Genomic DNA, 26,390 nt, shown 5'->3' on the forward strand with positions numbered 1-26,390 from the left:
GATTCAGCTGCACCAAATAAGTGATGTGTACGCCCACAGATTATTAACGAGAATCCTGTGCAAGTGCATTACCACCAAGGCAATGCATCGACTAGGTTTTATGAGAGTGACAGAAGTATTTACGTCACCAAATTGAAATGTGTAAAAATGGCCCCTTGCAAGTTTAAAACTCTTCTTCACAAATAGTAATCTAATGGAGAGTTAGGCCACTGTATATGAATATATAATGCTTATTCTTTTAGGAAAAGCTTAATTAGTTTTCTTGTATGTAACCCCACATTATATTTAAAGGCATTATATAACTGAGATATCAATGGACTAAATCACTAAGTCTTTAATTTAAAAAAAAAGTAGTGTAATAAAAGAAATTAGAACTCCAAAATGTGCTCTGCCAAATTTAAATTGACAGAATTTACATTTGCATCTAAAGCAATTAGACAGAAATCAAAGGACTTGTTAAAATGTTGTTTAACAAAGGAATTGTTAGAATATTGAGTATTTTAATGTGATCAAGCTGGATTTTTGTTAAACTGCAAAGACTTAAATGAGGCATTCACTTTGTTTTGTTTTTTAGCAAAGACAGAAAATTCAGCAAAGAGAAAATGGTAAAAGGACAATTACAATAAAAACACTACCCATCTCCAAACAGTAGCACATAAGAAATTTTAATGTGTTCCAGTTAATGTGAAAATAGGTTTTTTCACTCTTCCTCATACACTTATCCATGTCTTTCTTGTCATGATGGTGCAGTCAGTTTCACTGCACCACTGTGACAAAACACTGGTGACTCATCCACTTACATGCTCAATCTCTCTCGATTCCATTTTCTCAATCGCCGACTCTAACACAGTGTTACATCTCCGCTCCACACAAACAGGGAATGGCTTTCATAAAGAAAGTGTCATTATTTTTTTGTCAAATGCAAATTTTACACAAAAAAAATGAATAAAATAAATAAATAAACTGTGGACCATGTGGACCAGGATTTTACAGTGAATTTGGGTTTATTATATACACACGGACACACACACACACACACACACACATATTTTATATATATATATATATATATATATATATATATATATATATATATATATATATATATATATATATATATATATATATATATATATATATATATATATGTCTGTCAGTTTGTGTGTAAAAGTAATGTATATAAATAAATACCTTTCACACACAAACTGGACAGAGAGACATGTCCTCATGCAGAGTTATTTAAGTACTTTAGTCTTAAACATCCACACCGACTTGAATCTGTATCTGACTTTGCACTTTATTTTAAATAAAAATCTTTACTGAATTAAAATAAAATTGCATAAAATGTAAGAATATTTTGTTTCTCAATTTTTACACAATAAATCAATTTGGAACCAAGCCTAGCTATTTTTCAAATAATAAATCTAATTAAAATGTTGAAATAAAAGATCATATTCACATAATGGACTAGCCTATTAATTTCAGGAAGAATAAATCATAACTACCGTCATACCTCTGTATAATGACTGTATAATTATGCTGCAAGACTCCAAGACTTGATGTGGCTTGATGTGAGCTTTTAGTGTTCAGCTTTTAGTTTCATTTTTGCAATTCGCTATGAACTTTTAATAGAGCTTATCATTTCTAAGTGAACTTCTCTGCATTGCTTTTTGCACCTAATTAACATTCTTTCAATCAGTCTAAACAGAATCTGCATCTTTATATACATTCTTTGAATCAGCTCCGACACATGGGACAGGTGGTGAAAGCACCAGCAATTTCAGACATGGCATGCTATTAAGAAAAAAACTACACAGATCTACTCAAAACATTCTTTTTATTTCAGACAATACATTAAAAAACCTTTTTTGTTTTTAAATTTGTATCCTAACTACGTCACACATGATGCCAAAGCCCTCATTTTTAAAGGAGTTATTCAAATATTATTCCCTTTTATTTCAAGACTACAGATTTACAGTCAGACGCTTCTCTTTGGAAAGCAGGACGTAGAAACAGACAAAACAGGAAAGAGGTTAGGTACCATTTTGTGGGTATATTTTTTCCCCTCTTGTATTAAAATATACTTTCAGAGACTTTGCAGATGTGGTTCATAGAACTAGAACTGAATGAATAGACCATATGCTTCAGTCTATTCAATATTCTACCGACTCAAAGGCCTATTCAATATTTCGCTTCTATTTCCTATGTCACACATTACAGTTTATTTTTAAATCTGGCTCATGGAAAACTGCTTCAACAGTAGACTGTGCAAGTGAAGAGCACAGATTATGCCTCCCGCTCACTATAAACATACATATACACACTTTTTTTTTGTTTGTTTTTTTTAAACACACACACTTATACAGATTTACTATGTGGTCCTTTTACTGCAAAACAAGCAGGTCAGGCCTGATAGGTCATCTACTTGAAATCTTGCATCACATTTAAAAATAGACATGCATGAACGGATACAGCCAATTTTTCCTGAGAAGCAAAAATACAATCTTAGTATTTCTGAATATATTAATTTGAGATTGCAGAAATAAGTAACTGCTCCTCATAGTCTAAAAGCATATTGTGCAATTGTCTCCTTTTGTTAACATGGTAAGGCTTGATGCACTTTCAGTTCATTACAAATAATGGCTGTGTATCGAGTTCAAGTGTCTATCTGTATACGCACAATAATCTGTATAGTGTGTCCTCTGAAAGAGAGTCCTGGTTAGACGCAGCTATTTTAACATTATGAATACAAATGGGCCTGAAAAATGTACAATCACATGCGGAACTCAGTAGTATAAAAACAGTATACACACTTTCAAAACATCCCTCTATCCCGTGTGTCCTTTTTTCAGGCCATCCTTGACCCTCCCTCCCCAAACATACTCTAACAAAGTGTTCCCTCGCCAAATGCAGTAGTAGTAGTAGTACCTAAAGCTGTCGGTTCTAAAACTCAGTCGATTCTATGCCAGACCCATCTCTTCCAGTACACTTCTTGGAGACTCATCCTCCTGAGACAGACAAAAAAAAAGTTTAGGATGTGCTGGAATATCAGGCACCAATCGGTTTATGGTGTTTTTGATACTGTTCATATTTTTAAGATATATGAACTGTATCAACACTAAATAAATATGTACAAATTATTTTGATCATAATAAAGGGTAAAATAGTGCTCCATTAGACAATCTGCTCAGAAATATTTTGCACATTGCAAACAAATTCATACTAAAACACCACCTTCTTCAGTATTGCCACATTAGGCATCATCCTCTGAGATTAGGGTATTTTTAGACACACTTGCTGAATAAAAAAGAACTAGGGCCGGTAGCCATAATTTTTTAACAATACCTACTTGGCAGCCTTCAGTAAAGGGTTTTTTTTGTGGCAGTGGCCAATAACTAAATTTCTGCCTTTATGTGTTTAGTACAGCCATGACTTGATTTATTTATTATTTTTTTTGCAACACTGTGTAGTATTTCTATACATGAATTAAGAAGAAGTAGTCTATGAAGTATCTATGAAGTAGTATACATTTTTTTTTATAAATGATAAAGAAAGATATATATAGAAATATCAGATTTTTATCATGAACATAACCCTAATTATATTTTGTTTATGAAAACTGCACAAAACCATACACACCTCTTGCAGCAGGTCAGCCTGTTCAATAGCCTTGAGCACGCTTTTTTTGGAAGTGTCCTGGATCTCTCCCCCCATTAGAAATTCATCCAGGATAAAGTAAGCTTTCTCAAAATTAAAAATGATGTCAAGCTCACACACCTGTAGCAGGAAAGTACAAAAAAGAATTAAAATTATATATCTTTTTTTTTATTTTATTTTCAAAATTATTGATATATATATATATATATATATATATATATATATATATATTTTCTTTGTCTAAACAATTTTTATCGGGTTAATAAACATCAATAACTGTCATAAAAACACAGAAATGTAAACAATGATTTTTAGACACTACGTTAAGTAAATTGTATATACTTATGACCTGAAGCAAAAAACTGCAGCAGAGAAAATAAGATCAGGGATATTGAACAGAATGGGAGCAGTAACAGAATAAATTATGTACTGAGGTCAAAGCTATAAAGTATAGAGATACAGAAAAAAGCTAAAAGCAAATGGAAAGGAGAGGTCAGTGAGGGTGACGGAGAGAGAAAAAGAGCAAGAACGAGAGAGAGAGAGAGAGAGAGAGAGAGAGAGAGAGAGGTAAAATTGAAGAATGACTCACACTGCCAAAGTACTTATCCAGCAGCTCCACAAAGCGATGGATGACCTCTAGAGTAATCAGCTCATTGTCCTGCTCTTCAACTGCACAGCAGAAATACAGACTGGCATACCTACACAGACACAGACAGACACAGACAGACACAGACAGACACAGACACACACAGACACACACAGACACACACAGACACACACAGACACACACAGACACACACAGACACACACAGACACACACACCAGGTGAGAAGAGAGGCAAACTAACATATTTCTTTGTACATTGTTATAATGTTTTATAATGCACTAATTTAATATGTACACCCTGCTTTACTGTGAAAGCTGTTAAATAAATGTTAAAATTGACTGGAAGAGTAACAGGTGTCATATCTTGATGTGACGTGTGGTTCCACACTGACGCACAGAGTAAGTCATCGTGAACATCTGATGCAGCAGCTGGCATTGAAGGTCATCTCAGTTCCCAGAACTACACAGACGTGCCAGCTTTCACACCGAGACGTTACATGTGTGCATATTACACAACTGGACAGAACACACAAGAAGATTCTTGTCCCTTGGCATTTGTATGAGCTGCATTCACTTGTTTTCAACACAAGCATGTAGCTGACCTTCAACAGAACATGTAATGTGCAACTAAGACGTTGTGCAATCTGTAATCATTCACAACAGCAGGTCACTTGTTTGCTTTAAAAAGTGTACCTAATAGTCAAACGTGCAGTAGGTCTATAAAAACAATCTGTAAAAAAGATGCTTTCTATATAAATGCAAGGAAAATATCCGACTGTTCCTCTTGAACAAAAAAAATAAAATAAATAATAAATAATAAATATATATATATATATATATATATATATATATATATATATATATATATATATATATATATATATATATATATATATATATAAGATAGTTAAGATTTGGATTGCTGCCTCAGTTAATATAAATAAAATATTCTTTAAAATTCTCAAATATTCCTAAATATTAACAAAAACTTAGATATTCTTCTTCTACTTAATTGCCACTCACAAATGAATATGAGGCCTACCTCAAATAAAGAAATACTGTATGAATAAAATAAAACCTTAATGATCTATAAGCTATACACTTCAAAGTACTTTTTTTATGTGTGTATATGCAGCCTCATATATAAATGATATATTTATATATGAAAATAAATAAACCTTTACAAAAGCAGCAATAAAATCACATTTGCAGTAAACTTGAAAAAATTAATGTGATTTGAGACGTAATGTATAAATGTATTGTGTCACCTTTTGTAGACTATCTTTAAGTCTCTCCACTCCAGGAAACTGCACATTTTGGGCTTCCGAGCCAGTACCACCTGCATGAGCTCTCTCACCATTTTTTTCTTGTCACGCTCAGCTGTAGCTGTGTACCATTTCTGTAGTCGCAGCTTCCCCTGCCGGCTAAACAACAGCATAAAACGCATCTACATAGAGAGACAGAAACAGGAAGAGAGAGACATAGAGGGAGAGGGACAGAGTGAACAAATGTGGGATTCTTTATTATTACCTTTTAAAATAAGCAAAAATGCTAATTATTTCAGAAACAAAAAGAAGCAGGCTAGAAACACAGAACTCGAGCACATGATGAACAAACTCAGTTACAAAAGTTAGGCCCAATGCTTATGGACAGATTTGTGTATCTTTGTATGGCTTTGTATACACAAAGGGGAGCAAAGTAATTAACAAATGTTTAATCAGTCCCTTTTTTAATCTGTGCTGACTTTGGCTCAACATTTTATTAGGTGTGGAACAGATTTGGATCACAAATCATTCCGGCAATGTAAATAGGCCAAAGTGCTCTAAATCATTAAATAAATGTGGCCTAAACAGGAAAACTGCTAATAAAAAATGGTCAGCTTTGGCTACTACAAATATTAGATTGTTTGGGTCTTTTGCAGCACAATTTCAATATCGTTCATCATTTGAAAATTGCACCATTAGCTTGGTTCGATATAGTTCACATCTGTTAAATATTTGAGAGAGTCAGAAAGTGCTGCATTAGTCCCTGTGGTTCTGGCCTACTTATAACATCCTTCATTTAGCACACTCCATCTACAACTAGTACGCAAGGTCAGAGAATCTCAAATAAGTCCTCATAGAGTGACAAAGAACAGCGTTGTTATATACTAACCACTGACTAGAACAGAATTCCTGATTAACTGGATAAAAAACAGGCTTTATTAAACCACTGAAAACTAAAAAAAATAGGAAATGACTGGAAGTTACTCAGACACAACATTGCTACACCTGGCAGAACAAATGGCACAAACTGTGTTGTAAAGTTATTAGTATGAAGAGCAAGTTATCAGTATGGACAATCTAAGCTCACAGGAAAAGGTTTGGCACGGATATATGACACTTATTTTGAAATATAATAAGATGTATGCAGCCCTCATGGCAAAAAATGTTAGACAATGCACCTTGCTAAATAAATATTGGCCTTTATTATGCAATGTGATGAAAACCATGAACTGAAGGCAGAGGTTTAGATTTAGAGGTTTTTGAAGCCCAGGGAAGTCTACAAAAATTATTAATTCAATAGTACTTGAAACGATAAAAAAATTAAGCAGCAACACTTCTTATTTAAGGTAGAATATGCATAATACATATTGCCAGTGACAATTAAATGCAACTAAACCACATGTGTCCACTCACTCTGGATAATTAATATATTACTAAATCCCAAGTATCATACTGATACAAATCAGGTTTACTTTTAATTTAGTGCTGTCTTCCTCTAGCCTGGTGTGACAAGTCGTTGCAAGAAAAAAAGATTAATTGAGGACATGGCCAAAAATAGCACTCTCCAAAGAGACTGTCTGCTCGTGTGTAACACCAGTTCTACTAGTTATTTAAAGAAATATTTTCACATTTTAGGTAAAACACTACTACTATCACAAAAGCACAGTAGTTAGTTTCAAAATTACATGCAAAAAAACAAAACATTAGCTTAAGACATGACTTACAGCTAGTTAATATACAAACTACAAACTTTTGTCCAAACATAGCCAGACCACAGTTCATGGCTAATCTAACAGTCTTACTTACTGCGCTGAATGTTCTCTGCTGTTTGTGTATGTCTAGTTTCACAAAGAAAAGGAGAGAACTTGTATTGAAGCAAAATGAAAGGTTGACCACATTCTAATTTGGCTGAAAACTGATTGCTACTTTACCACATCTTACGTTGTTTAAGCAAGAAGGACAAATCATGACATTTATTTTTAAATGATCATGCTGAACACAATAATGTATTAACATTGCTTTCAGAACTGCTAGATGAACTTCAGTTCGTCAGGGGACACAAACTACTTTGAGAGACACAAATAAAGCCTTATCATATTGCACATAAGGGGCCTAACTTCCTTGCCAGTGTAGTTGTTGAAATACAGGAAGTCTACTGATAAATGTTCCTCTCAAGTTCACTTCACCGTCATGTGGTTATGCTTATGACAAGATTAATGATTTGCAGTTTCAGCTGCAGTTTACATTCCCGTAATCTTTTCTCAGCATCAGGCGAAAACTGCAGCACATCTGGAAATCTGTTCTTCCCGTGAACGATTTCAATCAAACTGTGTGGCTGTACCATTTCTCATGTGTCCATACATAATGGTTCTGTTACTGACCAACAGCTTCTTACTGGGTAAGCAGGTGAAACTTAGCAGGTAACCTGAAATACTGAATGTCATTTTACCGCAGCTGTGATCGACTTAACCATGCCAATCCAACATTCACTATAGCATCATAGTTAATGAGAACGATCCAGGACTATATAATACCTATAGACGGTTTAAGTGAGATAACAGTATAGAGCAACAGATTAGCTACCTGAGTACAGGTATGCACCCACCATTTCCGCATTTGTTAATGAACATCTCTAAAGCGTATAGAAGGTATATGAAGTAAAAAAAATAATCTAACCTTTTAAAACACACTATATTATAAGTGTATGGTGTGTTGAAGATGCTAAAGTGCATTGGAAACGAAAGCTGAAAGTTGGTTCTTATCGTAACTATGTACTTAGCTAGGCTAATATGAGTGCACGGGTTCTGCGCTATCGGCAGAACAACTTTGACACATTCGACACATCAAACATGCCGACCTCTCTAATATAGATACATACCAAACCAAACAAACACTGGGGTAAATAACTCGCGGCACAAATAACCAGTAATATATGTATATTTTATCCACGATGTTGTCAGCGAGAATTGGTATTTTTTATTGTTATTATTATAACCGACCCTTAGGGTTTCAATGGAAACCGCACTAGCTAGCGAAACGCTCCTCCGCTGACTTTAGCTCATCCGGTAACATTAGCCGACAAAGTCTGTCTGTTTAGTCTTGTTAATTAACTTACCATTTTCCCAGCTTCTCAAGAGTGTCCAGTGCAAACAGAATATACGAGAGAGACGTTGTAATACAAAATAAAGACAATACTAGTTGTTCATGTCTATTTTACACTCTTAGTAGTTCGCTGGGTTCAAAAGCCCCATTGACACTGGAAAGAAACGTCATCGCGTCTTAGATGCGCATGCGCACTAGGTATTGCTTCAAGAGGCTTCTTGCGTGGAGGGAATTGATTTCAGGGCTCAGTAACTCTGAGATCCGCCTTCCTGCCTTCGCCTACAGTATGCTTCACTATTGGTTTAATTGCCATTCTATGTGCGGGTTCTGCAGTACGGTGGTGCGCTTTTTCGTATTTTGTAAGAGACGTTAGTTAGTCTGTCGCGAATGAAGAGTTGTTGCCATGACAAACCCGTAGGCTGATTTTGGTTTCCATGGTGATGCGATTCGGACGATCTTACGTATGTGTCTGCAGTAGAACTGTTCAGGCCAAATTCATTCACCCAGTGAAGTGCTTAAGGAGAATATACTAAGGATGTCCAACTACTCAATGTATAAAGTAATCTCTAAATATCTGTCTATCTCCATCCCTGTTTTCAGTTCAGTTCAGTTCAGTTTGCTCTATAGTGCGCCACTTTTATTGGTATACATCGGGTATATTGTTTCTGGAATCCCACAGTGCAAAGCATCAAGTCCAGGTCCAGGTAATGGGTCCGAATTAGTGGACTAGTTACTGGGACACAAATCTTGACACAAAGTTTTGCAGTACAAAACTCTAATACTGATTTAATCACCATAATTAACAATAGCTCCCATCATATAAAAACATCTGTCTGTCTGTCTGTCTGTCTGTCTGTTTGGTTGTCTGCTTGCCTCTCTTCCTTTCGCACTCTGTCTCTGTCTGACATTCTTTCTGTCTGTCTGTCTGTCTGTCTGTCTGTCTGTCTCTCTCTCTCTCTCTCTCTCTCTCTCTCTCTCTCTCTCTCTCTCTCTCTCTCTCACTTGCTCTCTGTTGTGTGAACACCAGGTGTCCTCAGTTGCATAAGAAACACCAAATGGATAAAAAAAATCACGCCGATTTTTTTTTTATATAAGTTTATTATACTTTGTTGTGCTTCATGTACAAATATGGCATCTTTATAAACATAAATGACTTCACATAAAAATAAATATATTTTCGAAAAATACAACTTTCCACTGAATATAATATATAAACACCAGATTATCAAAATATCTCCATACATTCTATACACAGTGTCCTTACAGGGTAAAAAAAATACATTTAAAATACTGCTTTTTCGGTTAGAGGGAAATTGACTTTATAAAAATCTGCATAAATCTGACTGTTTTGTTTTTTTTCTTCAAAGTGCCCATAATCCTACAACAATAGTAACATTTTCTGTGTTTTAACCTATACAGGGGTTTTCCTTCATTGACAAATAGTTTTTTACAATGACAGTCCTTTCCAATATAATGTAATGTCATACAAAGGACTTGCATTTAGGAAAGTTTCTTGAAAACGTATTGACCCATTTGTTTGGAAGGTTGCATATATGATTAATGTATCTTGGTCCAAAACCTGCACTGGTTCAGTAGTAATAAGTTTGTGACAGTAATGTTTTAAGTGCTTGTGGGATTGGTAATGATTCTAAGGTTCGTGCACTTGGCCCATGAATAGCACAGCTCCTGTGAAATGAAACCAAGAACACAGAATAAACAACAGGATCCTGTTAAAAATAAATTATAATCCAATTCACAAAAACTCAACAACACAACTGACCTGTTGGCTTGTGCTGTATAAGGAAGAGGAAAGGACGGTCCAAAACATGTTCTGCTGTAGCCATGCGAGAGTAGAGGATGACACCTAAAGAGATGCACAAGAGTGATCAGTGTGACCTTCTTAATCACTTAAGAAACTACAGTAAACTATTTTTATTTAGAAGGTATCCGCACCTCCTGCAGAAGATCCTTTGGTTCCCTCTTCATTCACCTCGGTCTTTACTCTCTGTAAAATCTTTGAAACATACAATGGCTCTTCAGCTAAAAGGGTGAAAGGGAAAATAATTAATGAATACAAATTCATTAAATTACAAGCAAATAATTCATATAAAATGTATGAAGAGTTATTTTTTTTATTTACTTACTAGTTATGTGGGAAAAATCTGCCTTGGTCTGACTGAAGATGTCACCCAGACCTAGTTTGCTCAGTGCTGACTTCAAATCGACTTCTGTGTCTAACGAAAACCTAGGGATAGCATTTACAAAAACACCAGCATTAAGTTTCAATACAATAAAATAAAAGTGAAAGAATTACATGTGGTGTCATTGGTTTATTTTACCTGGGAATCACCAGCTCCCTGGTAACCTTCCTAAACTGCATTCTCCAATCCTTGATAATGGTGCTACTCAGCTCGTTAGTTAAGATGGAAAGTGGTACATCCCTCTCGAATGATGACACAATGATCATGCTCAGCGAGTCCCCCTCATATGGCACCTCAATAACATCATATTCAATGCCATCCTTTGTAACAAATTCACCTAGGTGGAGAGTGAAATAATTGCAATATTTAAAGCACTGATGGCTGCATACTGCTTAGAGCAAACCAGTCCATTAATTTGTCCATTTACTTATTTACTCATCTATTCACATTTATCATTACATCTTTTATACTCACCATAGTTGAATTTCTGAGTTGATCTCATCATTGACACTGACACTTTTGTGCCATTAGCTTTGTGGAAGGTACCCTCTGCAGTCAGTCTAGGGTCAAACGGGTTCTTCCAAAGCCCATGGAAGTGAAGGGCATTCAAAAGCACCAAACGTGTCTGGTCATTCAGCATTCCAGACTGTAGGAAATCTGGTATCATTCCTAAATAAAAAATAGAAAAATGTAAGATTTCTTTAGATTTACACATTTGTACACATACCAAGTTCTTCACACTTATAAAATGCTCTAAAATGCATAAAATAATTTAAACAGCCAAACAGCTACTTTTAGATTCAGTTCATATACACAAAAACACACCTCCAGTGTTGTCTGACATCCAGGAGTTGATGACCTTCAGGGTACTGTCAGGATAGCTAAAGTCCACCTGGTGTGGAACACTCTGAAACGCCTTTGATAGGCTACGTCGAAAGACCTTCTCCAAGACTAATTTTCTGTCCACCATTACAGCACTTGCCACTTCCAATCCTTCTTCACTGTCCAGGTCTCTCTGAAGAAGTCTCTGTTGACGTGGCATTCCACGTTCTGTACATGTAAGGATGGTGAAAAGTTGGACAGGCATTAAAAATACAACTATTTTTCCAATACATACCCAAGCTTATCATATTTTAGACTGATTCCTACCTAGCAAAGAGTAGCCCATGTGTTGCTTCAGAATCTTCAAAGTGGGTCCATTGGCTCCCAGCTGAGCCATTCCCAGCATTGAGGATATGCCATAGGGAGACAGAATGAAATTTTGAGATGGATGGGATTTGGCAGCTTCAGAAAACACACGCAGTCCAAAATCTGTCTGCCGCTTCTGTAGCAGGCTACTCAGAGCTGACCCACAAAAGGTGAGGATCATCAGTACACACAGTTTCTGCATCCTGCAATGAAAGAGAATACATGCCATTTAGCTTTTATATAACTACAGATCTAATCATGAAATTAAACAAAGGGACAAGTAAATAAGTTAAACTGAAATCCAATTTTTGCTTCTACATAAATCTACAGAAGAACTGGATTTAGTGTACTTTAAGTATTTTTAAAACAAAATGTTTTTAACACTGTTAACACTCTGTTAACACACCTTGGTTACAATACACACCCAGTTTGAATGTAATTTCCATTTGGCTGCCTTGACTCACCTTTCTTTTTCTCAAAAGGTTCTTTCATAACTGTTCTCAAATACACTTGGCTAGTTACATGATCTATTTTTGTAGTACCAAGTACATACTTTCCATCTCATGCCTAAGAACTTTCCACAGTGGACATGTTACCTTCTTTTACATATATATTATATTATTTTTAAATAGCTTGGGTATGTATTGAAAAATAGTTGAATTTTAAATGCCTGTCCAACTCTTCACCATTTATTTGTATTGCCATATTTCTTAGCAAAGATGGCAATACAAATAGGTCTAACTATTAAAGCACACTACCAAACAAAGCATTGTATGTAAATCAAAATTATTACCTGAAAGAAGGTTTTGTAGGATCTTCCAATTATATAACCTTGCAGAATGTCTGGGATCTGCTAGTCAAGCATGAGCTGAGTATCAGCAACTTTCTCTGGTATTTAAAGGACTTAGAACTCCACCTCCTTCAGCTAACGGAAGTTGTGAAGTCATAGCTGTTTGTCTTGCCAAGTCTGACCCCCTCCTCCGCTTTCACTTCACATAGACACAGACAAAAAATGAGACTATAGACTAACAAAGAAAATTAGTCATATGCAGTAAAATAAGTATTCACTGAGCCCAAGGATTTGCAACATACACACAGAACAAATATGTATCTTCTTGATGCTGGACTGGGGAAAGCCGATATGTCATGTTTATTTCTATAGTGTTTTTCACAACGGACATTGTCTCAAACTAGACTACTTCACAGTCATATATTACTCACAATAAGACAAAGATAAGAAGGGAAACAGATTGAATAGCTTGTTAAACACATGCTTTAAATGTATATTTACTGTATTTAATTAAAACTGCTTTGGACATCATTCTTTTTTCATATTTGTTATATGGCTCAGATACCAAGCTGCCACTGCTGGGCCCTTGAGGAAGGCCCTTAACCCTCAATTGCTTAGCTGTATATCTAATATAAATGTAAGTCTCTCTGGATAAGGGTGTCTCCCAGATACCTTCAATGTAATTACCATGATGACAGAAAACACAATAAGTTTGTGGCTTAAACTCATTTCACTGATTGGATACTCTACAAAAGGCCACACACTGTACAAAAGTTTTTGAACATAGGGGAATTTAACACTTTCTTTGCAAACTGTAAAACATCTCCTACATGATTGGCATTTCTTTGTAAACACACACACAGATGTCTTTCCCAATATGATGAACTCATGGATGCATGTAATCGCATGTCTATCTCAACCTTGCGACAGCTTCCTGATCCATCCATAAAAATAGTTTCATTCTTATTTTTATATAGTTAAGAATAGTTAAATTCTTATTTTTTTTATTTATTAAGCAATCTTAAACAAATATATAAACCTAGTAGAAAAAATTTGGAAAGGCATTTTGCTTAAATTTGTTTATTGTACCCAATGTATGAAGAGATTTGGGGCACGCTGTATTGTATATTGTATGGTATAAGCATTCCATGGCACATGCTCATGAAGGGGCTCATGAGAGCTTTATATGACTGAGTGTCTGGCGACACAATGATGAGGAAAACAGCAGAGATATAAAATGGAGAAAACTTTATTGTGTGTCACATTTTGAGCAACCCTGTTTGGCATGTTAATTTGGCGCTTACTCAATATCTTTGTCTGTACTTGAAGATAAAAAATTCTGTCCTCAGTTTAAGAGAATTATGAATAAAGGATAAAAGCAGCCTCTTATAGCATAAAATGACAGAGGGATTGAAAATAAAAAAATATGTACTTTCCCAAAATTATTACAACACAACCGAATTAAATAATTGAGTGTCACACTTTTTAGGCAAAAAAGTTTTGACAATAAAACAACAATAAAATTAGCAACACTATAAATGAGTGATGACACACTGACAAAGTTGAGATGGCTACACAAACATCAGATTGCTGTATCATATCCATTTCCTTTCACTGTTATTTTTAGACTATTTTTAGTTTATGTACACAGTATTTCCAAACCTAGCATTATTCCATCACAAATGGAAATGTAGACCACAAATTCTACAAGGACATGGAGCCCAGTGAGATCACCCACCTATATCATAGTACAGTTAAACCTTGGGAACTCACTTTGCCTGATGACTCATTCTAACCATAGAGGCCAAAAGCCAAGGGGATTTTGGAAAATCCAATAACTCCACATAAAGCCACATTTGGGGGCACACACAGAATCCTTTCATGCCTTTTACAACTATGACTATCTTTTCAGTTTTACTAGCTCATTACAGTGTACAGTACAGTATAACTTTAACTAACATTGTTTTTGTCAGCAGTAACAATTTCTGTGTCTATAAACACAGAATTCTTTTTGGCTGGTATAAAAAAAAAATATATTATTTTCTAGAGTTGCACAATTAATCTGGTGCATTCTATATTGTAAATGACAACAATTCGCCTGTCTATTAAACATGAATCACACTGGAATATTGAAATCTGTGATGGCACTGCTGGTAACACAGAAAATAGTTGTGTAGGTTATGAAACAGCTTCTTAGTCTTGATAGATGGATAGATAGATAGATAGATAGATAGATAGATAGATAGATAGATAGAGAGATAGAGAGATAGATAGATAGATAGATAGATAGATAGATAGATAGATAGATAGATAGATAGATAGATAGATAGATAGATAGATACTTTATTGGAAATGTACCACTGTTTTATCAAATCCTGTGTATCTCACAGTGTTTTCAACAGTTATGTGCAAACCGGAGTGTTAATGTACATGGTGTACAGAGTGTAGTACAGTTCAGAACAGTGAGGTATGTCAGCACTAACACAGCCACAACCAAACCTCCTCAAAAGGAGAAAGTTAAAACCTCACAGATTTTGTTACTCACTTAGGGTCATAGAACATAACATAGTACATAGCTAGGTCATGACAAGAGACTGTAAAAAAGCCTGATTCATCCAGCATTGGAACATTTCAGACTTTTTGAATAAATGCACAAAATTCAAATACTCTAGGGTTAGGGTTAGGGTTAAATTATGTTATTTTGTTTATTTTGGTTTAGTTTGTTGAGAATCATGGGAGAATATTAATCTCTGTATAAAACAACAACAAAAAAATATATATTACTTGTTTAATAGGCTTATATATTTCATTTTATTTGAAAATATAAACTTTTCATTTTTTCATTTTTCATTTTTTTTTACCACAGTTTATTATTATTAATGTTTGTGATCATTAACATTTAAACAGTTTACATTTGTAAAACAAATTTAAATACAATGCCTGCTTGCTTTTTTTTTTTTTTTATAAAAACAGAATAAATCAAATTAATGCAATACACTTTTTATTATATTGATTAAATTAAGTTATCTATTAAATTAACACAAATTAAATTGATTAAATTAAATGTAATAAATGGAAAAAATGTAATTGTGTAATTTGTTAAACCCCATAAGCGTAATACAGATGTGTGTGTGTGTGTGTGTGTGTGTGTGTGTGTGTGTGTGTGTGTGTGTGTGTGTGTGTGCTGTGTTCTATATATAATATAAATTTTTTTCTTAACTGTTCTACTTATTTCAGCATAAGCATTCAGCTTTATGATTTTAGAAAAGATTGTGTCTGCCCAGGTATGTTCCTTTCTACAAGAAAACAATATCTTTGAAGAGTTTCAGTCAGGTTTCAGGCCCCTCATAGCACAGAAACTGCATTAGTTAAAGCACAAATTACCTGTTATTAGCTTAAGACAAAGGCTACATCTCTCTGTTAGTTTTGCTAGACCTTAGTTTTGCATTCAACACCACAGATCATGACTTTCTTCTGGATCCCTTACAGAATTACATCAGCATTCAGGGATTAAGATGGTTTAAATCCTACCTCTCTGATCGTTACTATTTTGTAGATTTAAATGGATTTAAAAACAATCCAGGTTAATGCAAGTATTAGGCATTATTGAGTGCCACAAGGTTTAGTTCTAGGACCCCTGCTTTTTACAATTTACATGCTTCCCTTGGGAAGTATTATTAGAGGGCAGGGATTAGCTTCCACTGTTATGCTGATGATACCCAGCTATATATCTCATAAAAACCAGATGAAACATCTAATTTGGTTTGGTTAACTGAGTGTGTTAAAGAATTAAACGATTGGATGACGCATACGTTTCTATTATTAAATTCTGATAAGACAGAGATTTTGTTTATCAGCCCAAAAAACAGTACACAGAAGCTCCAGCATTTCAACTTGCATTTAGAATATGTACTGTAAATACTAGTTCAACAGAAAAAGACCTGTGAGTTCATTTAGACAGCAACTTGTCTTTTGGAAATCATATGACCCATATTACAAAAACAGCCTTTTTCCACATTAGAAATATTGCTAAGCTAAGAAACATGTTGTCTATATCTGATGCAGAGAAGACTGCCATTGCATTCATGACCTCCAGACTGGACTATTGTAATGCATTACAAGGTGGTTGTCCTGCATCATCAATAAACAAGCTACAGTTAGTCTAGAATGCAACAGCCAAAGTTCTCACAAGGTGGAGAAAATATTACCATATAACCCCAATCTTATCATCCCTACACTGGCCACCTGTTAAGTTTCAAATCAACTACAAACTATTGCTACTTACATACAAAACCCTAAATGGTTTAGCTCCCATGTATCTATCCAGTCTTCTAACATGCTGCAATCCATCAAGCTCCTTGGAGTCCCAAAACTCTGGACTTCTAGTAGTTCCTAGAATAGCAAAGTCCACGAAAGGTGGTAGAGCTTTCTCACATTTAGCTACTAAACTTTGGAATAGTCTTCCTGACTGTTCTGGGCTCAGACACTCTCTCAGTTTAAATGCAGATTAAAGATGTATCTTTTTAGCAAGGCCTACACATAACACATTTAACATATCATAACCTTGTGCTCCAGTACATCTGATCAAATGCACATTATCAAATTGTGCTTTTTAATATTATGAACAGCAGCTACGCTAATTACTCTCCACTGCCTCTCTTTCTCTACCTATCCCGAGACATCCTGAGGTTGCGCCAGCTCCAGTCATGTCCCACCTCGTGAAGGTTATGGACCGTTAAAGAAGTAGATGCCGAGCCCGGAAAACATCTAGAGACATACCAGCACCTTTAGGATTCCACTTTATGTCCACTTTAGTTTTGACATTGGGCCTCTTTGAGTGTTTGAAGGCTCTGGCATGGAAAAGATGGTGTTGGATTTATAATGATCACAAATGTTGAGCTATTTTATGAGTTGCTCAGTAGCCCCTGGTTTCATAATGTGAACTGACTGTATAAGACTGTAGAAAAGACATTCCTCACAATCTTACATTCCGGAGCTCATATTAGTTCTCACTCTCCGGTGTTTTGTATTGTTTAGGATTTATAATCACACGCTTAATTTCACCCAAAAGAGGATGGGTTCCCCTTTTATGTCTGGTTCCTCTTAATGTTTCTTCCTCATAACATCTAGTTCGTTTTTCCTTGCTACAATCGCCTCAGCCTGCTCATCAGGGATAAATACAAATAATTCACTTAAATTCTTAAATTCTGTAATGCTGCTTTGAAACAATGTCCATTGTGATGAGTGCTATAGAAATAAACTTGACTTGACTTGACTTGAACAAATGTCTTTATTCCTTCCATCCTTCATCCTTTTCAGGGGAATTATTGAAGCTGAACATAAAACACTAAAGAATCAATAGTGCTAGTGTTAGTCGCTAACTAGGAAGTGGCTAGCTGTTACTGCTAGCACTTTGGATTTAACATTCAAGATTAAGATTTTTTTTCAACTTTTCAGTCTTGAATACGTTAGCCATTATCCACTTGAATAGCGTTAGCCACTTCCTGGTTAGCAACTATACTATCATATCAGTGATGCTTTTCTTTAAATTGCATTGCTTTTTCAGAGTGGACCAAACATTGAGCAGTATCTTTGAGACATCACTGCTGGTGCTCAGCCCCATCTCCTGGCTGCGGGACCTCAGAAGAATTCAGTTCACCAGTACTTCATCTTTCTCGATCACCATGCCTTACCATTCAATGCAAGTCAACCTCTTCCATTGGTGCCTTTGATTAACTTTTTAAGGTATATTTTGTTTTTGCCACTTCTCTCAACAAATTTTTGTCGTGAAATAATCAACCCGTGCTGGAGAGGTAGCAACAACATCTGTGTTGTTAAAGTCAAATAAGAGCACTTTCGATATGTGTGCATCTGCTATTGCACAACTAACATTGCTGGATTAAGTCTGATATAAATAGTTTTGTTTCATCTATAAAGGAAATGTTTATGAGATTCATAGACGGCCCAGGTCACAGGACACTGCTACTAAAAGAAAGATCCATTTGCTTTTTTTAAATTCTAAAGCCAAATTAAAAAGACCCTTTACAGAAAAATGGGGAATTGTTGAGCCAAGCAAAATAGTGCTCGTCAAAAGATTTGACAGCAGGAGAAATAAAAACCAATGGATAGTTTGATCTTGATGTTGTAAATGATATATTTGCTTATATTCGTCTATTTAGAAACACTAAAGGCAATTTTACAACATCCACAACTGTTTAAACCTAGGCATGTTCCAAAGGAAAGCATTTATGGTATGTTGACCAGCGCGATCAATATCCCATTGTTCTCAGGTGTTCATTTTTAATGTATAATGTTCATACACAAACCTCCTCAAATATTGGTGAATATTCATTTATGTGCCCTCTTTCATGAACAGGATATTAGGTGCTATGTTTTTAATTCTATACTTGAGCCTCTAGTTAATGATTTAAAAGTGTTTGATATTGATATTGATATGTGGTTTTTGTATGGTTTTTAAGTATGAACAAAAAACTTTCCGAAGTTTCTGGTAATATGTGTAGCAGCAAAAATGTCCACACAAAAATCACTTCTAATCAGAATTTTTTTTTTAGTGTTAAGCTCATTAGACTATATGATCTTATAAAATGTGTTACCGTTTACAGATTATGTTTGAAATAGACACAAAGGATAAAACTAAAAGGACTGTTCTTTCAAAGCATTCCTTAAAATTTTACATTTTATACAGTTTAGTTTGCTCTTTAACAAATAAATGAATATTAGCCCAATATACCTTGCTTGATAAAAACCTAAGGAATACTGAGATGAAGTATCTCAGAGGAGTGTATTTTCTTTAAGTTACATTTTAAACACAGTTTAAGATGTCGTTTTAAACTGCTTCTTTTTGCTTGACTTAAATCAACTTTCCAATCTTCAAAAGGTAGTTGTTCTTAAATACACTAGTCTAGTATCATGGGGAGGTTTTTTGCTTGCTTTATTTTCTTGCTTTTTTATCCTTTATGATATATTGTCGTATTGAACATCAGTTATGTTCTACTAAATAACAGAATTAAACAGTGATAGGACACACACATGAAACAGTCTTAATAATATTAGCCAAGTATATCTAAAAATGCATTAGAAACATTACAATTATATTGGGTAAGAAATGTCAAGTAAAAGTAAGAGAAGCATAAGTAGTGTGGGTATATATCCAAGGCTCTAAAAAAAACTATTGTGTGTAAAGGGACAACATGCTTTTTATTACTCCTCTCACTCTGACTGTGCAAGAAAAAAAAAAAGAACTGATGATAACTTTATACTTACACTTTTAATGAAAACTAAAAGTCAAATGTTCAAATGTTAATGTTAAACACTGTATCCCCAAACACACAGTTAGAAGTTTTTAATGTGTGACAAATATCAAGAAACCTTCTTATGCTGATTTGCTTCTTATATTATTTGAACATACAGCAGTTATTCCAAATCAGCAGTTATTGGCCTGGGACTTTGAGCTAATACACTCAGCAGCCAGGACACAGAATTGCTCAGTATTTCCAAAGTTTCCTAATGCTTAATCATGTTTAAAACATGCAGTTATTGTAAAAAAAATGCAGCACAGGATATGACCAACTGAACAAAAGAATGTCAAATAAAAGAAAAATGTCTTGTGTCTTCCACTCAAGAACAAAGAATGTATTTTCCTATTTTACTCTCTTATCTTTAGTTACAGTGACTAAAATGTGTAGAACAATATAGAGTTCAGGAAACAGAGGCATACCTGAATTATCAGTATGTGTATCCCCACACACTAATATGTATTTTTTTCTTTGAAATGCAAAAAACATTAAGTGTTGCAGGAGGATAAACAGCGTCTGTTACTATGGCAATGGAGTGCTTTGATCATGTCACTTTCACAGGCCAAGATGTAAGGTAATGTATGGTAAACATTATCATGGCAAGTTAATGCAAATAAAATTTTGTTCATGTCACTGTTATGTCTCTTATTTTTGTAATGCTACAACTGTAATAATGCCAATATTTATAATCCAGTCATATAAATAGAAAATTAGGATGTAGGTTGGAAGTTAACTCTGGCAAGATGTTTCAGATATGGTATTCATGGTACAGCTTCTTTTTTAATTCTTTCCTTATTTGAGAAATATAAATTTTCAACATGTCAGTGCTAATTGTTTTTATTTAACACAGTGAAATATTAAAACCAAATGTTTAATCTACTTTCATGTACTTGCTTTTTCACTGACTTGCATCTAAAAGTACAAGGCTGGTGTTAAATCCATTTCCCCTTGCAGTGGAAAAAAAATATCTCAGCAAGTAACACAGATATATGGGTGCCTGGTTGTTCTGCACGGTACGAATTGTGAGAACTTGTTTTGTGGTTGCAATGACAAAGACAAGAGGTTGCACATGCTGTAAACTCAGGTCCATATCTGTTCATCATCTACATGTACATGAAACTGCCAGACAAACAGATAAGGGTGAGTAATACATTACATCTACTTTTTTTTTGTTCTGTGTTGAATGCAGTTTTAAATAACTTTTAATTTATACATGCAATTGTTTTCATGTAAGGTATTCAGAAAACTCATTCTTACTGAATATAATTTTAAACATTTTCTCCATTAATTTACATTGCATTTTCAAACAAATACTTAATTTTGAGAATACTATGAGGTATATTACTTAGACATGTACAAGTTTTGTCTGCACTTCACAAATGTTTGCAATGATTTGAAGTGTGTATACTCATAATGACTGTGTGAGTTTGTGTAATCCCATTAAGGGTGTGTTCAACTGATAGGTATCCAGATCTTTGCAACAATGACCATGACCAAAAAAAAAAAATCGAATGAATGTGAACTTATAATCCAGTATTTCTGTCAAGATTTTGCATACATTTACTTGTGTATGGGAAGGTTATTAGAATAAAGTACTTTTTGTTTTAGTTGAAACTAGCATGAGCCACACCTTGGTCTACTTTTTTAATCTATCAATCTTAATCTTTAATCAAGTTCTAGCTGTGGCTTCTATTTGACTGGATTGAAAACTACACCAGGCCTTTGCGGACATCTTTAGACACCTTTATGTAAGATATAGCAATACTCTCAAGTATTTTTCCATCACATCTGACTGCATAAGCATTAGGAATTGGCACACATTAACCATAATGACTGGGTAAAAAAGGACATTGCTACCATTCCCTCTAATTAAAGCACAGTCAGTTGCACACACATGCTATTACATGCCACCACATAGCATTTATAAGCAGGAGAAAATACATACAAACATATCTAGATAGTAAAATGCTTTTAGTTGAGGGCACTGTTTTGGCAGCATGCTTCAGCACATTAAATGAAATGAAAAAGAATAAGTCACTAAAGTAACTGTTTAAAAGACAGTAGCTTCAAATTAAAAGCTGATGTTCTTTCTAAACTAATGGCTAGGGAAACTAACAATACCTTTTGGTACTTTCCTAATGTGCATGAGGTGGTCTCTATGGACAAGCCCAACAGCTTCTAGACAGTTACATAACAGTCTTTGCTTTGTGATGTCTAGACACATGGAACCATGATACACACCCTGTTCACAAATACAAAATACCTGTGGAAACGTTTTTTTGTTGTATAAAGCAGGACTCATAGTAATAGAACACTTTACTTTTTTCCCCTACTGTTATGCATTTTATTGAGTTAAAGAATAGTGGTCTCTGTGTATTCACTCTCTCTCTCTTTGTTTGTGTGTGTGTGTGTGTGTGTGTGTGTGTGTGTGTGTGTGTGTGTGTGTGTGTGTGTGTGTGTATTTTCCTGACCAGTCTAGCATTGCCAAATCACCAATCAAAATGTCACCTCAATGTCCATGTATAATAAATGATACCTTGTCATAGTCTGAGGTGCTTAAATATTCAATGCTTCTGTAAAGTAAACTAAGGGTGTTTGTCTTACTGTCTTGCTGAGAAATGCATATAGGTTTGTTCATATTGCTTTGCAAATAGAATGTTTCTGGCATAGCCAGTCAAGCATCTTACATATAAATTATAGTTACCAGAATTAAATAAACTGATGAAAAAAGATTTTCATAATTTCATTAAAGTTTTCCACTGCCACAAGCAATTTTCTACCACAAAAAGAAAATACCCCACAATTGAAGTTCTCAAAATAAATCACCTAAATGCTTCATTCCAAATGATAGGTGGGATGAAAAAAAAACAAAATTAGGGCCCTTATGGACAAAGATGGTAAAAAATGTAAGGTTTTAGAAGACTGCAGTGTGTTTGTATTGAGTGTTGGTTAGTAAACATCCATCTGTTGCCCATTAACTGCGAAAAAAGGCACAAAAGAAAGAACTGTCTAAAGTAATATTTCATTTAAATACTTTACTGCCTCTTACATTTACCATATTAAGTAGACATGAATATCCAGAGCCGAACTATTGTTCAAGAAAAATTTATTTAGTACAAATAAGTCATAGTATGATTTAGTGCTTATTTAAGACCTCAATCCTTGTTTGAAGGCCAATGCAACGACTCAACAGTACAGCCAGACAAGCAAACTTCTTTCTGCCACCCGGGTGTCAGGAGAGAGGCATAATGCATATCTTCCTTGTGTCTTGAGGGATAGTGGGTTGCATTGAGCTCTGCTTGTGGCTCGAAGCGTAGGTGGCTGCTAGTCCACTTTTGGCTTTCTAGACAAACATCAGAGTTTTTATAACCTGATGTGGCAGCTATTTGGAGTCAGTGGTTAGGACTTCTTGGGGATATAGGTTTAATCCAACAATAATCCCCAGGTAGTAATTTATTTAGCCTATTCATACAATCTTTTCTTTTTCTCCCTTATTTGCTGTTATAAGGCCCTCACTGCTTTGGGAAGGCTTGCAATTATATTTTAGAGCATGGCTGTAAAAATTTCACCGTTTAGCCACAAGAACTATTGGTTGCAGAGGCTGAGATTTCAGCTCCCCCATTGTTCATCCCATTGTTGTTCAGTGGGGTTGAGGTCAGGATTCAGTGCAGGCCACTTGCATACTTCCACTCCACATTTAGAGACTATACATGTCTTCTTGGACCTCTTTTTGTGCACAGGGATATGTTTGGGTCCCCTAATTCTACTGAAGTAACAATGTAATGGTACAGCATATAAAGACCTATAAAATATGTTTCCAACATTGTGGCAGTGGTTGGCTGTTGAGAAGATTGTGGAAACAGTGTGCCTTAAATAAAGTAATTGGATATATTACACCAGTACATTATATAAACCTGAAGTTTATGTTCTATTGCCCCATCATATTTTTTGGCAACACTCAGTGAACAGTAAATTCTATTAGAAAGTCACTGAACCTTTGTACCACAAAATAATCTGTATCTTTCCTTGCATTTGCCCAGTAAACAATGACTGTTGACTCATAGCCAATATTTAATTTGTCAGCACTTTACATGTGTTCACTACTGAAATGTGTGCCCAGATTTCCCAGTTTCTAAGGGTGATACTTTCACAAACATACACACAATGTTATGACTGTGTCATGTAAATGGTATTCCTATTGATGCTTAATGCTTGGCTGCAAAACAGACTATAAACAAAGAGGACACCATGTTCTGGCTCCATACCAAAGGGTTTCCTGAGGCAAGGACATTTTGAATATCCTTTGAGCAAAACAGAGTGAGTGTGTGAGAATGTGTTTGAGAGAGAGAGAGAGAGAGAGAGAGAGAGAGAGAGAGAGAGAGATGTGACAAAATTATGAAATAATCTGAAATACATATGCATGATTCTTGTATTTACGAGATGTAGTATTTTAACAATAATGTAAATCATATACATATGTTTATAATCTAATCATTTTCCAGATTCAGATTAGATCTGACTATAATCTAAAAATATGGGAAAATTGGAAGATAATCTGTATCTTAATAAGAAAGAGTGGCAAGTATAAACCTTTAATTAGGCTTAAAACATTCAGTATACATCTTATTTTTTGTTTGTAAACTTTTTTTTCTTATCCAATATTTTAAGTGTGGATGTGAACTTAGAAGAGAAGAATTTACAAAATTTGGTGAGTGTACAAAAGATTGACCATGCTTTCTAATATGCTATAAACATTTACTTTCATATAGTATTTGATTTATTAAAAAATATAAAGTTAAGGAAAATGAGAATTAGAAAAGTGTTTATCACATTTTGATTTGCCATTTTTATGGCAAATTATCTGCAAAAATTATATCTAACAGATTGCTAGTTGGTTTGCCTGTGCATAATACTTCTCAAGTTATTCAACAGAATTCAACAGAATTCATCTGAGCTATGAGTGGGCTATTCAAAAGCATTAATATTAATTTCCTTAAGGCATTTCTCTCTTGACTTATTCTTGGACTTGTGCTTTTGCATCATAATCATGCAGGAAAGTGACATTTCAGAGTTATGTGACAAAATAGATTGCTATTTGGATATATGTGTCCCTCAATCTTGTGCTCCACGCACAGCTGAGATTATCACATGCAGGGAATACCAAGTATTTGCCAAATATTTCTGGGTCAACTTTAATGTTGCAAAATATTACTTTGCAGCCTTACTGTTAAGTCTTGTCTACTGCATTCATCTAATTTGAATGGAAGGCTCACATATTGTAATGTAATTTTGGTACTTTTATCATAGTAAACCTTAAAATATTTACATTACAGTTTTGCCTTATAGCCATTCTCCCATAAAACTTCTATGATGTGAGTCATTCCCACAGTCCATATATTCAGTTTATATATAACTGCTTATCCAGAAAGCGCAGCTTATATAATATCATTGCCACAATGTGGATACAGTATTGCACAGAAAACCATTAGAGAAGTGCTCATGTTAACTTAAAAAAAAATATATCAATTTAATACTAATCACTGTGTGATTGTTCTTGAATAGTACTGTTTCTGGAACAACTTTCCTTTGAACCAGCCACTGGCCTCTGCCATATTCAGTATGTGAGTCTAATTGCTCCCATTCCTGAGCTGGTTACATTCCCTTAAAATGTCTCATTGTTTAGCCAGGAAAGTAATTTATTTAGCTTAGCATTCCATTCTTTCTTTGTTTTTTCTTTACACAGTGTTTTGCAGTCATTCTGAACAAAATATGTGCCTACACTAGAGAAAACAGCATGGTTTGGTGGGAATTTTGTCAAAAGGCTCATCTAACTTTAGGTAATTATACTGTACATACTAATCCTACCTTTTTTGGGTGGGAATTGTTGTTTGCATCTAATGTATTCTTAATGTCATTATTTATAAGTTTACCAACTGAATAACAAGCGACACAGTAATTTATCTGTCTGGAATCCGACTAGTGTGTGGAAAATTTCAGTAACTCAGAAGTGGGAAGTGTCTAAGCCACATGCTGATAATATTAGTTGTAGTGGCTGGGCTAATGGAATGCTGTTCCAGAAATGTATCTCACTTAAGGAAACCACGTTCACCAGGATGAATGTACAAACCAACCATGAGTCAGCATTACTTATTTCTTTTTTTTGTATCTCATTTTAGCATCTGAGGATGGATTCCTTCAGTGGCTTTGACTGACCCTTCTTTACTGCATGATGTAATTTTCAGGCTTTAGTTACATCTGGGCTGTT

General features: G+C 34.8%; 2 protein-coding genes across 4 annotated transcripts; both read right to left on the reverse strand.

Moving 5' to 3' along the window:
- Positions 1 to 1,820: 1,820 nt before the first annotated feature.
- ap1s1 (adaptor related protein complex 1 subunit sigma 1) lies at positions 1,821 to 8,830 on the reverse strand. Of its 3 annotated transcripts, none has more exons than XM_046852522.1 (5): positions 8,644 to 8,830; positions 5,532 to 5,710; positions 4,247 to 4,355; positions 3,640 to 3,777; positions 1,821 to 3,008 (listed from the first exon to the last, which is right to left on the reverse strand). In XM_046852522.1, exons 1-5 carry the CDS (start codon positions 8,644 to 8,646, stop codon positions 2,961 to 2,963), a joined length of 477 nt encoding a protein of 158 aa, XP_046708478.1. In that variant the 5' UTR covers positions 8,647 to 8,830; the 3' UTR covers positions 1,821 to 2,960. The 3 variants fall into 3 exon arrangements, with proteins under 3 accessions (XP_046708478.1, XP_046708480.1, XP_046708481.1); XM_046852524.1 differs by lacking the exon at positions 8,644 to 8,830 and adding an exon at positions 8,205 to 8,332; XM_046852525.1 differs by lacking the exon at positions 8,644 to 8,830 and adding an exon at positions 7,335 to 7,355.
- Positions 8,831 to 9,710: 880 nt separating this feature from the next.
- On the reverse strand, positions 9,711 to 12,917 carry serpine1 (serpin peptidase inhibitor, clade E (nexin, plasminogen activator inhibitor type 1), member 1). The gene is made up of 9 exons (XM_046851757.1): positions 12,813 to 12,917; positions 11,981 to 12,222; positions 11,657 to 11,881; positions 11,306 to 11,500; positions 10,970 to 11,168; positions 10,775 to 10,875; positions 10,584 to 10,670; positions 10,411 to 10,494; positions 9,711 to 10,316 (listed from the first exon to the last, which is right to left on the reverse strand). Exons 2-9 carry the CDS (start codon positions 12,219 to 12,221, stop codon positions 10,279 to 10,281), a joined length of 1,170 nt encoding a protein of 389 aa, XP_046707713.1. The 5' UTR covers position 12,222; positions 12,813 to 12,917; the 3' UTR covers positions 9,711 to 10,278.
- Between the last annotated feature and the right edge of the window lie 13,473 nt (positions 12,918 to 26,390).

This window comes from Silurus meridionalis, chromosome 6 (assembly GCF_014805685.1).
Source record: "Silurus meridionalis isolate SWU-2019-XX chromosome 6, ASM1480568v1, whole genome shotgun sequence".
Taxonomy (NCBI): domain Eukaryota; kingdom Metazoa; phylum Chordata; class Actinopteri; order Siluriformes; family Siluridae; genus Silurus; species Silurus meridionalis.